Source organism: Arachis hypogaea, chromosome 20, assembly GCF_003086295.3.
Source record: "Arachis hypogaea cultivar Tifrunner chromosome 20, arahy.Tifrunner.gnm2.J5K5, whole genome shotgun sequence".
Lineage (NCBI taxonomy): Eukaryota > Viridiplantae > Streptophyta > Magnoliopsida > Fabales > Fabaceae > Arachis > Arachis hypogaea.
Window position 1 is genome coordinate 135934823 of NC_092055.1, and position 13615 is coordinate 135948437.

Sequence of the window (13615 nt, forward strand, 5' to 3'; positions counted from 1 at the left end):
TTGATAAAGTAAAGGAGAAATAACAATTACAAGATTTTTAATATTACATTGTTGATCTTGTTACATACTTCTATTCTTAGAGCAACATGTAACAAGTTCCCTCTCTTGATTAAATTAAAGTAACAAGAAAAGCAGTATTAATGTGCGTAGCCAAAGTCAATTTCAGCTCGTTTTAACACTGCATTTACACTGTTGTAGAATTCAGGTTCCTTTTCCTTTATATCATCCAATGTTCTAGATTCATGCTCATCAACCTGAATTAACAAAGAATTATATTATCTTACAATGGAAACTTTACTAAAATAAACTAAAATTTTATAGTAGTGGAGCATAACAAGGACAAACGAATTATATTCATTCCAATACCAATGAATCTGAGAGTAAGGGAATTATTCTCATTCAATTACCATATCAAAGTTACATGTTGCTGATTTTTATTAGTTGTTAAGGTATTGAGTTGTCTTGATTAAAAGGAGAGTTAGGAAAACTTATGATTTCACAGGTTACTGTCATCAATGATTTTACAGGCAAAAACAAAAGTAGAAAATATGCTGACTGAAAAATAAAACATTTAAAAAAAAAATTAAAGAATTATCTGGTTATGGATGTTTCTTTTTATGCCTTTTGTTAGTCTTGTGTCATTAGTTATCGATATACATAAAATAAATAGAATTCTTGAGACAAAAAGCTTTTGTCTAATATAATGGAGAAGCTAGCTTACCTCTTTGAATTTCAAAAGAATTAAATTTGATATAGAAGCCGGCTTTTCGCAATCCCACCTAAACAAAAGAAATGCATAGAAGAACCAAGTGAGAAATTTTTCAATGAGAGAAAGAAAGATTATGTTGACATATTCTAATCAATGTCATTTAATTCATTAGAGAAAGAAAAAAAAGCAACATCAGATGAAAACACATTTCAGTAAAACTCTCTTTAGTCCTAAGTGCCAGTTTTGTGAACCTCTCTAGTTTTGTGAAACTTCTACTACTGAATTAAGCACAGGGCAACAAAAGCCAGTTTCAAATTATTATTAACAAATAAATAAAATTTGAAGAACTTGAGGAGGGGCGCACCAATATACATTGGAACAATCAAATGTTAAATTTAAATGGTCGAATGTAACCAAGAAATAGCTTGATAATGAGAACTAAGTAAATGATAATGGAGACAAAAAAGCTAACTGTATACCTTACAAGCATTAATTCATTAACTGATCGCCACATTCCTCGTCCAACTTCTTTCACAAGCTGGTCTCTAGCACTTCTTCCATGCCATAATTCTTTTACAATATACATCACTTCTTCAATATCTACCTGTAGAAGAGAAATAAACACAATAAGTAGAAGAAAATATGCATTTTCAATATTTCATATATATGTCAAAATATCACAGAAAACTTCTTCATAAAATTTTTCTTACAGGCATGCCTTTGTATGGTCCTTTAAATTATGATGTGGGAAACGACAGAAAATAGAGAAGATAAAGGAAGAATTGGGATATTGGTGAATAAAGCAAGGCCACAGCCCAAAATTCTCCCAAGACTAACATCAGTGCGAAATCAAGCATTGAAAAAGGAGAAAACAGCGTAGGAAATGTAGAAAATGAAAGAAACAAGTTTCTGAGCATTAGAGTCTCAGGCTCTTGAAAAGTCAAGATATCACAGTTTATGGATAAGGAAGTTGAAATGAAACAAAAGGTTAAAGGGGTAGAGTTTTACCTGCACTTGCTGTGATGTTCCATATACTAACTCCTCATGCTCAATAAGGCGTTGATGGAGAGTATGGTAATGATCGGTATCAAAATTGACTATCGGTTCTGTTTGAACTTGAAATCCTGCTAATTCCGTCACAACATAGGATGCCATAACTTGTCCAAATATTGCAGGGATTGTGCCTAACACCGGTATGATACGGACCCTGAAGCCTGGTACTATCTGACAAGAGGACCAACAAATTAGAATGGATATGGCCAATGCCACTAAATATTGTGACAATCAATGAGAAGTACCTACAAAACAATGAACCTTTATGAATATGATAACTAAAAGGTAAAATATTCTATATGTTAAAAATACATAGTTTATTGCAAAGTCACATCAGGCATCTTACTACAGCAAGCATACAAAGAAGCCACCGAGATGAGCTGATGTTGATCTAAATATGATAACCATGAAAGAATGTTTATTAACCATGCTATTAAAGAATCACAAGTTGGACAGTGGCAGAATCTACTAGTGACTAAAACTGATTAAATAAATAACCTCACCTGGTAGTCTGAAGGATTTTCCTCTTCACCATTTGGACCCTTAAATGGAAGCAACTTAGCTTTGGGTTTTTCTAAAGAAAATACAACAGGGATGCCACCTTCAATGCCATGATCTTTCCTCAAACGGTGTCTCACCTATATAAAATTTCCATGAGTGAGTTGTATAACTTGTGCTAATAATAATAATAATAATAATAATTAATTACAGTATACCTGTTTTTTTACCCCAAAAGAAAAACAAAAAGGAATTACAAACAAAGAAAATCAAGACTAACAGACAAATGAAATCTGTTTTGGACAATTGACATCTAGCTGGAATTGATGGACATAAAAATCATATTTGTCAATCTTTAAGCACACAAGTGCACCTTTTCATAAGCAATGTACATATATTTTTCATAATCGTAAGTAGTAACTAGCATATGAAATGGAAGGGCAATAATTAGTTTACTTTTATGATAATTGGGATTTTAGGGTGTAATCTACTAGACAGAGTGAAAAATAATGTTCAATTGTAACAAAAATTAACATATATAAGTCTATATTCTGAATTTCTAGGAAAAACATTGAAAAGAAACATAAATGGGAACATTACAGATCGAGACAATGGATCATTAGTTGACTCTCTTAAATCAGCAATGCGTATTCTAGTTGGATCGGCTCTAGCACCAGCCCCAGTGGCAGATAACACCTTCAGGCCCCTCCGTACACAAGCAGCAAGAAGTGCCACCTATTACACTTGAACAAATTAGGCAACTGAAAGGTAAAATTCAAAACCAAGATATCTTAAAAGGAAAGATTTCCAATGATAACAGCTTAGGCAAAATACATAATTTTTTGTATCAACAAAAATACAGATATAAATGACTGAGCAAGTGAAATTAATAAATACATCTCAAATTTTATTAACTTTTGCAGCTTAGAATCTAAAAGAGTTGCAACATAAGTAACAGGAAACTGATGACTAAGAACGTCGAGCAGTATAGCAAACCAGGCCTCGTATCTAGGGTCTGTGCGGTATGTACATACATGGGAAAGAAATAATAAGAGGCAGTATGAACCTACATCAATAAAATTTAACAGGGAGTAATCTTTAGGAGATACCTTAGTATCAATGTTATCAATACAATCCAAGACAAAGTCAGGGTGGCCTGACAAAATTTCTTCTTCGGTAGATGAATCATATAGCAGTACTTTTGCATCTACTTGGCACTCAGGAAAGATAGATGAGAAATGCTCCTTAAGGCACTGCGCTTTTGGGATGCCAACATCTGCTCTTGTTGCAACAGCGTGTCGATTTAATGATGAAAGAGAAACCTTCTCATTAATAAATAAATAAGTATAAATATTGTATGGAAAATCTATGAAGTTCTAAAACCAGGCAAACTTTTAACATTGATTGCATAACCACTTTATCTTCTTATTACTTTGTTTTAAACCAAACCCTGCTTATTAATATTGCAACGATAATAGCATTCACAATGTAACACATTTGGAATCTTGCTGCTAGTTACAGATGTCAAAATCTTCAATGATTCATATTTAGGAGTTCCATTTTTAAATTGTGATAACCATTGGGAATTTGGGAGAATTTTGGACAAGAATAGGTAGGTTAAGACGTGATAGTACAGTACGGCAGTACCAATCAGACCAAGAAAGAAGGAATCACAAAAAGAAGTAGAGAACACAACTCAGACTTAACAATCAAACATGGGCAAGCGGAGAATCAATCACAGAAAATACCTGATCAAAGTCCACAAGAAGAAGCTTGCCGACCCCTGATCTCAAGAGCATAGATGCAGCATGACTGCCAACCCCTCCAAGACCAATGACCACAACATATGATGCACTCACTTTCTGCTGAGACTCAAAGCCAAAAAACTGAATGTTCCTAATAACAGAACGAAATTCCACCCCAGATAAAAACTGATTAGTTGAAATTGAAGAAAATGAATTCCCCTTATACATCCAATTAATAAAAGGTTTATATGAAAAATAAATCATACAAAAATGGTTTTAGACATAGTGGGTAATGTGCTGGTGGTAGTTCTCGCAAGAAAACTTTGCAAAAGCTCCAACAACCAATTACATTAACCAATTATATATGCATTAACCAATGATCCCTAAAGTTAAAAGTTTATTTTTGCCTTGTCTTCTTGTTCCCTAAACATGCCACAAATATATGCATTAACCAATGATCCCTAAGCTAAAAGTTCATTCTTCTAAATTGTATTAAGGTGATAACATTTCATTGACTATACAATCTAGTGATGCACCATTTAAATTGTAGACATTCATAATATACAGGGAGGATATTTCATGCCCCATTCATTCTAGAATTAACAGCCAAGCGCCCAAGACATTCACACTATCATAATTAGCTGTAAGAAAGGATGAAGACCAAGTATATTGATGGACAAGTGCTAATGTGTCTCAAACTAAATAGTCTTAAAAAAAGTGCATCATGCATGTCTTACCAATTAATTATTCAGCAAAGAAAGAAAAAAAGCAATTGCCAATAACATGAAATACCTAGTTAGATGTTCAGAAACAATCTCATCCTTCAGAAGATCTTCATTAACTGCCTTATCATTCTTCTTTCCAGCAATAGTGCAAGTCTCAAGACCTGCATGAGGCACAAAGTCCAGATGGATAGCATGTTAAAATTATGATAATTAAACTAGGATTTAGGCAGAAACTTGTCAGGTATCAAAAGTTGTTTATCAGTGATAACATATTTACGGTTAATATATCTATTTTGATCGCACTGCAAAAGGTAACGGTAGAATGTGATTGCATCTTGTATAACAAGTAGTTAAAACCCTGTCCGTTCAATCCTCCAATCACCTCAAGAACTAACTCTTAATAGGAATAGCCGAATATAGCACACTATATTTAAGAAGTGATCTTATGCAATGATGTTATGCATGCAGGTTATTGTTCTTTCTTCGTTTGGTAACCATGTAGTGGCAGCATAAACATCACACTATACAGGTAAGGGAACACATTAGAAGGGTTCAATATATCACATATTCCAGTATTCCAATTCACCCCATAACACTACATCCCAGCTTGCTCTTCAGCATTGAAAAGTGGTGACTATGTATGACTTCAACTTGCTTTACTTGCCGATATCAGGGAGCATATGATTGTAACTAAATAACTTCTTCTTTTGTAGCTTTTGTAAACAACATTACATGCATTCACTTCACATGTTTAGTTCAAAGCCACTTACCATTTAACTCGGTAGCATTCTTATTATACTGCCGCACCACTTTTCTGAAAACATAAAAAATATACATTCAGATTTCAGCAGCGTTCAAATAATGTTCAAGCCGCCCAAAAAAAAACACATGAATAAAAAATTAGTGACTCTCAACAGTATTACTTGATCAAACTAAAAACAGAAGCTAATCTAACGCAAACCTTTAAGAGTGAATCAACCACTTCACTTGGTTGGGTTATTAAGACAAACAGGTTATATGCAAGAGATAATTGAGTCAATAAAGGTGCAAACATTTTATCATTGAAGAAGAAGAAAGAAAGAAAGAAAGAAAGAAAGAAAGAACTCACTTATGGTTTTGAAGGAGCCTAAGAAAGAAGATGGTAGATACAGAGCCAAAAAGAGCACCGGTTCCAACCAATGCTAAGTATTTACCTTTCTCCATTTTTCTCTTTCTTTCTCAAACGCAGACACGATTATGAAACACGAAAAACTTAAAAAAGCACCAATTTTTTAGGAACAAATTCTTTTGCAGGGGAACACCGTGCGCCGTCGTGCTAATCGGAGGTTTTCTGGTTGTGTTGGTTTTGAAGACCGAATTAGACAGTTCGTAATTAGTTGTATCTTTGGGGGGTAAAAGCGGGTTTTTGATATTTGGTTTTGAAGACCGAATTAGACAGTTCGTAATTAGTTCGTAATTAGAATTTTTTTGTTTTATTTTTCATAGTATTTTTTGACTGGACAAGTTAAAAATTAATACATAGTAAATTTAAGTTCAGTTTATAAATTTATTGTCAGTTAATGAATTGCTGTATAAATAGATAGAATTTAAATTTTTTGACACTTAATTAAAGAAATTTGTGAGCTGATTACTAATTGAAAACAAAAGTATTCTAAAGGTAGGTAAAATAAATAAAACCCAAACAAAAAATCTCTATTATACCAAAAACGAAATATTTGGCAAAAAAAAATGAAATTGAAAATGAGTTATCCAAACACCACTTAAAAAGGCTTAAAGTTATATCTAACAAAAAAAAAAGGGAGGGGGGGGGGCTTAAAGCCATTGATCAATGTTTTCTACGACTAAAAAAAAGTGTTTTCCAATAATAAAATTTATTGAATTCAGCTAATATATGTTTTTAATTATTAATTGAACAAATTTTATAAAAGACATACAAAAGTTATCAATATATAAAAATAGTTATTTTTTATATAGATGGTGAGAATAATTATACGATTGTTTAAAATATTATTAAAATTAAATCACTAAAGTAATAATAACTTTTTAAAAAAATAAAAAATTCTATTATTTTCAATAAAAACTAATATTTTAAAAATTGAATTGTATTGGCCGATCGGACCGATCTAACTGCGAACCAAAAACAAATACAGTTCGGTTTAACGATAGAAACCTCTTAAATTAAAACCGTATTTAAACTATTGAATCGGTCGAGAACCGGCCGGTCGGACCAAACTGAAACTCGGCCGATTTTGAGAAAACGTTGTCGTTTGATGTTTTTAGCTTTAGGGATCCAAAATTCCTCTTCTCCCTGGCTCAGTCATCCATTCTCCCTCGAGCCCATTCCTCAGACTCTCTCCTCTCTCAACTCTACCCTACGTTACAATCTCGCCCACCGCTGCAAGGAGAACCTCAGCGCCGCCGTCCGTTGCGCTCAGGGGCCACCGTTTCCTCCTCTGCTGTGCCTTGTTCCCCCAGCCCCTTCGCCAGTCTCCTTCCTTCAGAAAGCAGAACTGCCCTCGACCACCGCCGCAAGGAGTGGGCCACAGCCGCTGCCCGTCGCACTCAGGGGCTTCTCTCTTCGTCCTTTCGGCGTTCTCCAAGTTCCAAACTCTGCGTTTGTCTGGAAGCCACGTTGTTCTACTTCAAACTCTGCGACCAACCCGCGCCCTCCGCCTAGCCGTCGAACTGCTCTCTTTTGTCGCCGCCGTGAGTTCCCTAAACCCGCCACCAGACAATACACTCGCACAACACCAATACTCTGCTTCAAACTCTGCAACTTCTGATTTCCATTACAATAAGTAACTATTTGATTTGGTAGTGGTTTGGATTTTTTCATAGACTGAATTAAAGTTACAATAGTTATGTTCTCTTCTCTATCACATTGATATTAAGCTTTGAATTCTCTTATTTCGTTTTAATTTTACCGTAATCAACATGTTTGATGAAATGCTTTAACCATATTTCTGGTTGGTTTTATAATTTCTAGCTCTTAGAAACTTAGTAAATTGATTGCATGTGAAATTAGAATAATTGGATCTTAGTAATTAGGAAATTTTAGCTGCACAAATAGCATTTTTGTAGAAAGCATATTAGCATGATGATTCCACTTGCATTAATGTTCTTCTGGTAAATTTTAACTGTTATTGTGAACTTGTTAATTTGCTAATTGTTCTTCTGTTGTTCTTCTGTTACTTTTAATTTTTTTTTTTTTTTTGTGATTTTCTGTTCTTGATTTAAGCTGTGATTGAAGGTTCTTTGGTTTGGGTATTCTTCACTTTCTTGTAAGCTTAGCTTTTAATTCTTTGAGCATACACGGATCAAATCATTATTTTCAGCAATGGTGATTTTTGGATTTTTTTTTTTTTGGGTTGCTTTGTTTTAAATGTTCCTATTGTTAATTTTCCGAATGCCCAGTCAGTACTTGGTTGACTGGTTTTGCTCACTGATTGTATTTGATGATAAATTTTAAATTGATAACTCTATTACTGCTTTACTGTCTGTTTTTGTAGTTAAATTTTATTAAAGTTTCTTGAATTTGCACTGCCTATTTTACTGATTCACTGTTCCTTCATTGCTTTTTTTTTGTTGTTAATCATTGTGATGAGCTTTGTTAAAATTGGGTTGAAAACTGTTAATCTTTCTTCATTTTTCACTGTTCTAACTTCTGTTCTTATTAAAAAATTTGCAATTGGCGCTCTTTTGATTTATTATATGCTTCATGTTTTCATTGTTTTGTTCTTATGAAGAAAAAATTTGCAATTAGTGATTGTATGATTCATGTTTTGATTGTTCAGTTATATAAAAAAAAATTCTGTTTTCATTGTTTTGTTCATTGTTTGGTTGCACTGTCCCTGTTCTTGATCTCCGCTGACTTGCTACCCCTCCTCCATGTTGGATTTGTTTTGTTTCGGGCTTTGTTGTGTTTTTGTTTCAGCCTCTGTTGTGTGTTTGTTTCAGGCTCTATTGTGTGTTTAAGGAAATTATATGGTACAGATATAAATCTGTACAGATTTAAAGATTTGTTTCCTTAAACTACACTTTCTAAAGCCACACTTTTCACTTAAAACCGTAGCTCTTCACAAAGAAAAACGTCACCTAATGGAAAAAAGTAAATTAGAAGAAGTTACAATGCTTTTTAAACAATTAAAAATGGCTCAAGAAAATAATATTATGGAACAGGGATTTCAAATAGAAGAAGAATTAGTAAATTCTGAAAATATAGAAAATGAAGAACACATCCTAGATTATTCAAGTGACGAAGAACCAGCAATTCCAATACAAGTAAAAAATGAAGCTGGAACATCTAGGGATAATCAATCTCAATTTAAATGGGAAACAGGTTTTGATAATTATGCTTTTAAAAAAGGATTTATAAATAAAGATTCAAAATATACAAAAACACCATCAAAATACGTTCCTAAAATCCAGGAAATGGAAGGAGAAAGAATGCTCGATTTAGACTGTAAAAAGAATGAAAAAGAAATTTTTGAAAACTGGTTGAATTCCTTCTTATTAGAAGCCTTTACTAATCCAAAGCTTAATGAATTATCTGGAAGAGATATTTGGAATTACATAGGGTTTCATACTAAGGGAGCTATAAGAGATTATATGACATCAATAGAAAACCAAATAATAGAAGAATTAGCAACAAAAACAACAGCTTATGATAAGATATTATATATAATGATGATTCTATATAAAGAATTTTTTGGAAAAAATATTATAGATCATAAACAAGAAGTCTATAATAAAGAATATCAAGAAGCAAAAAATCATTTAGCTAACATTCAGATATATGATCTATGTAATGTGGAGTCTTATATATGTGAATATAGAATACATTATTACAAATTAAAAGAAGAAGATAAAAATCATTATCTTAGTATGTATATAACAAAACTTCCATATCCTGCTAATGAATTTATTATGGGAAGATTTATAAGAGAAATAAATAGAGGAACAATTGAAAATAATTTTGGTGGAGCAACCTCTGCAATAAGAGAGGAAATAAAAGAACGTTGCATGCAAGAAGCAACTCAAAAAAGATTTGCAAATATAATTAGAATTTGCTGTCAGGATAATGAAGAGATACCTCAAAAATATGGTCTTAATAAAAATTTTCAAAGAAAAAGAAAATATCAATTTAAAAAAAGAAAATACTATCCAAACTGGAGAAAAAAGAGGTATTTTAGAAAAAGAAATAACAATAAAAATAAAAGACAAAAAAGTGATTATTGCCCGAATAAAAAAGAAAATTGTAAGTGTTGGTATTGCCAAGAAGAAGGACACTATGCAAATGAATGTCCGAAAAAGAAGGATAAAAAAGATCTTACTAAACAAATAGAAATTGCTAAGTCCTGTTTTATGGAACCATTAGAAGAATCTGATGATAACTTAGACTATATTTTTGAATATGTCTCGGAAACAGACTCAGAGACTGAGTAATAATGCTACATTTATTACTATAAAATTAACCAAAAAGCAGAGATGGTTGAAATTTTTATTCAAAATTATAGGTTCATTGTTCCATCTATATATATGTTAGACTCTGGAATGGATTTTATCATAGGAAATAATTTTTTAAAGTTATATCATCCATTCATTCAAGAATTAACATATATAGTTTTAAAAGCTCCACACGATTCTTCAATAAATCAAAAATCAAAACGTATAAAAATACCAACTACTACTATAGATAAGATCTTAAAATTTAAAATATTTTCTATATTAGAGACATGTTATTTAAATTTATACTTTCAGATAAACATCCCAAAAAATAATCTTGAAATAAAGATAGAAGAATTTTTGGATGAAATCTGTGCTGAAAATCCTTTAGATATTAAAAATACAAATAACGAATTAGTAAGTATTAAATTAAAAGATCCTACAAAAGAGATAAATGTTCCAAATAAAATTCCTTATTCCGCAAGAGATAGAGAAGAGTTTTCATTAGAATGTAAAGATCTTTTGGAAAAAGGAATTATAAGATTAAGTAAAAGTCCTCATGCGGCTCCAGCCTTTTATGTCGAAAACAATAATGAAATTAAAAGGGGAAAACGAAGAATGGTTATTAACTATAAGAAGATGAATGAAGCAACTATTGGTGATGCTCATAAACTTCCAAGAAAAGATTCTATTTTAGAAAAAATCAAAGGAGCAACTTGGTTTTCATCTCTTGATGCAAAATCAGGATATTGGCAACTTCGTTTAGACGAAGAAACAAAGAAATTAACTGCTTTTACTTGCCCAACAAAAGAATCAACAAGTGTATTGCTCTATGAATGGAATGTATTACCATTCGGATTAAAACAAGCCCCAGGTATTTATCAAAGATTTATGGAAGAAAATCTAAAAGAGTTAAATGAATTTGTTTTAGTGTACATTGATGATATACTAATTTTTACAAAACAGGATAAAGAAGATCATCTTCAAAAATTATTAATAGTTTTAGAAAGATGTAAAGATAAAGGATTAGTTCTTAGCAAAAAGAAAGCAAGAATAGCAAAACAAGAAATAGAGTTTCTTGGATTAATTCTATCCACTCAAGGAAAGCTAAAACTACAGCCAAATGTCCTAGAAAAGGTAAAATTATTTCCTAATAAAATAGAAGATAGAAAACAATTACAAAGATTTTTAGGGTGTATTTCTGATCAAGGATTTTTAAAGAATATAACAGAATACACTAAAAGCTTATTTCCAAAAATAAGTACTAAAAAAGAATGGAAATGGGATGAAAAAGATAGTATGCAAATTCAAAGGATTAAAGAATTATGTGAAAAACTTCCAGAACTTTATATTTCAGAAGAAAATGACTACTTAATAGTAGAAACAGATGCTTCAGACATAACCTGGTCAGGATGTCTAAAAGCTAAGAAGGCTATAAAAAGTTTGGAACAAGAAAAAGAATCACTAGATTCTAAATATTCCCCAAAGGAATTACTTTGCAGGTATATTTCAGGGACTTTTACTCCAACAGAACAGAGATATACTACTCATGAAAAGGAAACTCTAGCAGCAATTAAATCTCTAAAGAAATGGAAAATTGATTTACTACCCAGAGAATTTACATTAAGGACAGATTCAAGTTACCTAACAGGTTTCATACGATATAATTTAAAAGTTGATTATAATCATGGACGATTGGTAAGATGGCAATTATTTTTGTTACAATATCCAATAAAAATTGAATATATTAAAGGTGACAAAAATATTATTGCAGATACATTAACAAGAGAATGGAGTTCGTCTACAACGCATTAGATCAAGAAATTCAGAAATATGAACAAGAACTCGAAAAATGCAAGCATTGTCAGCAAATAAGGACACAGATCCAATCCCTCAAGAAGGCCATCGAAGCAATGAAATCAACACAACAACCAAAACCATCAGAGCTCAGCCAGCTAAGCGTGGTGGACAAATCAGGTGAAGAAAAAATTCCAGAAAATAAAACAATTGCTGAAATTATCAAAAAATCCACCCAAGATAAAAAATATTATGTAATTTATAATGGCCCCATGAAAGGAGTATATGATGCCTGGGAAAAAGCAGCACCATTCACACACCAGTCAAAGATAATTCATAAAGGAGGGTTCCTAACACTGGAAGAGGCAAAGAAATCCTTCAAGGAATATGAAGCTCTTTATCCAGAGCAAACCCTAAAAAGAGCAGATAAAGCTCCAATTCAAACCCAGAGAACAGGGATAATAAGAAACATTCCTACAAGGACTGAAATCAAGGAAAAGAAAAGGGTCTGTAGATCTAATCTCAGAGAAACCCTTAACATAGTCCTGAATTGGACTGAAGAAAAAAGGGCAATTTTGGGATATTATCCTGTTGCCAAAGAACAGCTAACAAAGCTGGTTATATTTCCAGATGCTTCCCCATCTGACACCTATCAGTTTTTTCAGTATGGATTAATTGATACAATCTTAATTTTTAATGATTTAAAAATTATTAGTGAGTTTCCTGCAGGATTCATTGATGCAGTGAAGAGATTTAAAAATATGATTGACAACGTAAATCCAAGGGATATATCCCTAAAATTTACGAACAGTCAACCTATTTTTAATGAAGAAGAAGAATGCTTGGTCCCAGCACACCAAGTAATATTCATGTCCGTCTTCCCAGGAAATTTTCAACCAATTGATCAAGTTCAAGATTTAACAATCTACAGTCATGAAGGAAGGCTAGCCAGCACACTAGCAAGGGTCTTCGAAAGAACTCAAAAGATAACAAGGGAATCTCACACAAGAATTAATTATAAAAGCAGAAATACTTTGCTTGTGTCTAGTAAAAGGAATGAAATTGAAGAAAGAGAGATGAGACTCTTAGTGGAATTTGAATCAGCATTCTACAACTTATCTGGACTCTTAGAAAAGCTCCCTGAAGGGATAAAGAGGAATCTCTGCTATTTGATAAAAGACAGAGAAGACCACAAGTGCCAGCTATGCGTCTCAGAGTTATCTGAAGAAAGCAATAATAAAACGGAATCAACCCACATGATAAAGGAAGAAGACAACGCATCTGAAGGTCACATAATGAAAGAGGAAGACAGCACATCCGAAGCATCTCTCAACATTATTGCATAGTGACGTAAGCGCTTAGGTCATAGAGCACCAACAATGTAGCTGGTGCAAGATAATAAACAATGACGTAAGCAATGACGTCATAAGAAGGGTAAAGATGGGAATTGTCCATCAGACCCAACCATTATAAATAGGTTGCTTAGGCAATTGTAAAAGGCATCAGAAAATAGAAAGCAGGAGGCAAAGAGTACTCAAATGCTAGGAGAGCAAGGAGGCAGCTGCCGAGGCGATTCTATGATCTGAAGAAGAATTCCCATTAGGGAAAAATAGTTCTAAACTCCCCTCTGGAGTTAGTATTTA

General features: G+C 32.6%; 1 protein-coding gene across 1 annotated transcript; it reads right to left on the bottom strand.

Moving 5' to 3' along the window:
• On the bottom strand, positions 1 to 6108 carry LOC112784386 (tRNA threonylcarbamoyladenosine dehydratase 2). The gene is made up of 11 exons (XM_025827564.3): positions 5839 to 6108; positions 5501 to 5544; positions 4798 to 4891; positions 4009 to 4156; positions 3370 to 3582; positions 2861 to 2995; positions 2266 to 2400; positions 1718 to 1933; positions 1189 to 1313; positions 722 to 779; positions 1 to 254 (listed from the first exon to the last, which is right to left on the bottom strand). The coding sequence occupies exons 1-11, from the start codon at positions 5931 to 5933 to the stop codon at positions 138 to 140; spliced, it is 1380 nt and encodes a 459-aa protein (XP_025683349.1). The 5' UTR covers positions 5934 to 6108; the 3' UTR covers positions 1 to 137.
• Between the last annotated feature and the right edge of the window lie 7507 nt (positions 6109 to 13615).

What these genes read in the sequence shown, in the direction of transcription:
- LOC112784386 (XM_025827564.3), bottom strand. Translation starts at nt 5,933, where the DNA reads ATGGAGAAAGGTAAATACTTAGCATTGGTTGGAACCGGTGCTCTTTTT. An exon ending in GAATGCTACCGAGTTAAATG is followed by an intron (nt 4,892 to 5,500) that starts GTAAGTGGCTTT and finishes TGCCTCATGCAG; the next exon opens with GTCTTGAGACTTGCACTATT. An exon ending in ATGATCCATTGTCTCGATCT is followed by an intron (nt 2,401 to 2,860) that starts GTAATGTTCCCA and finishes AATTTTATATAG; the next exon opens with GTGAGACACCGTTTGAGGAA.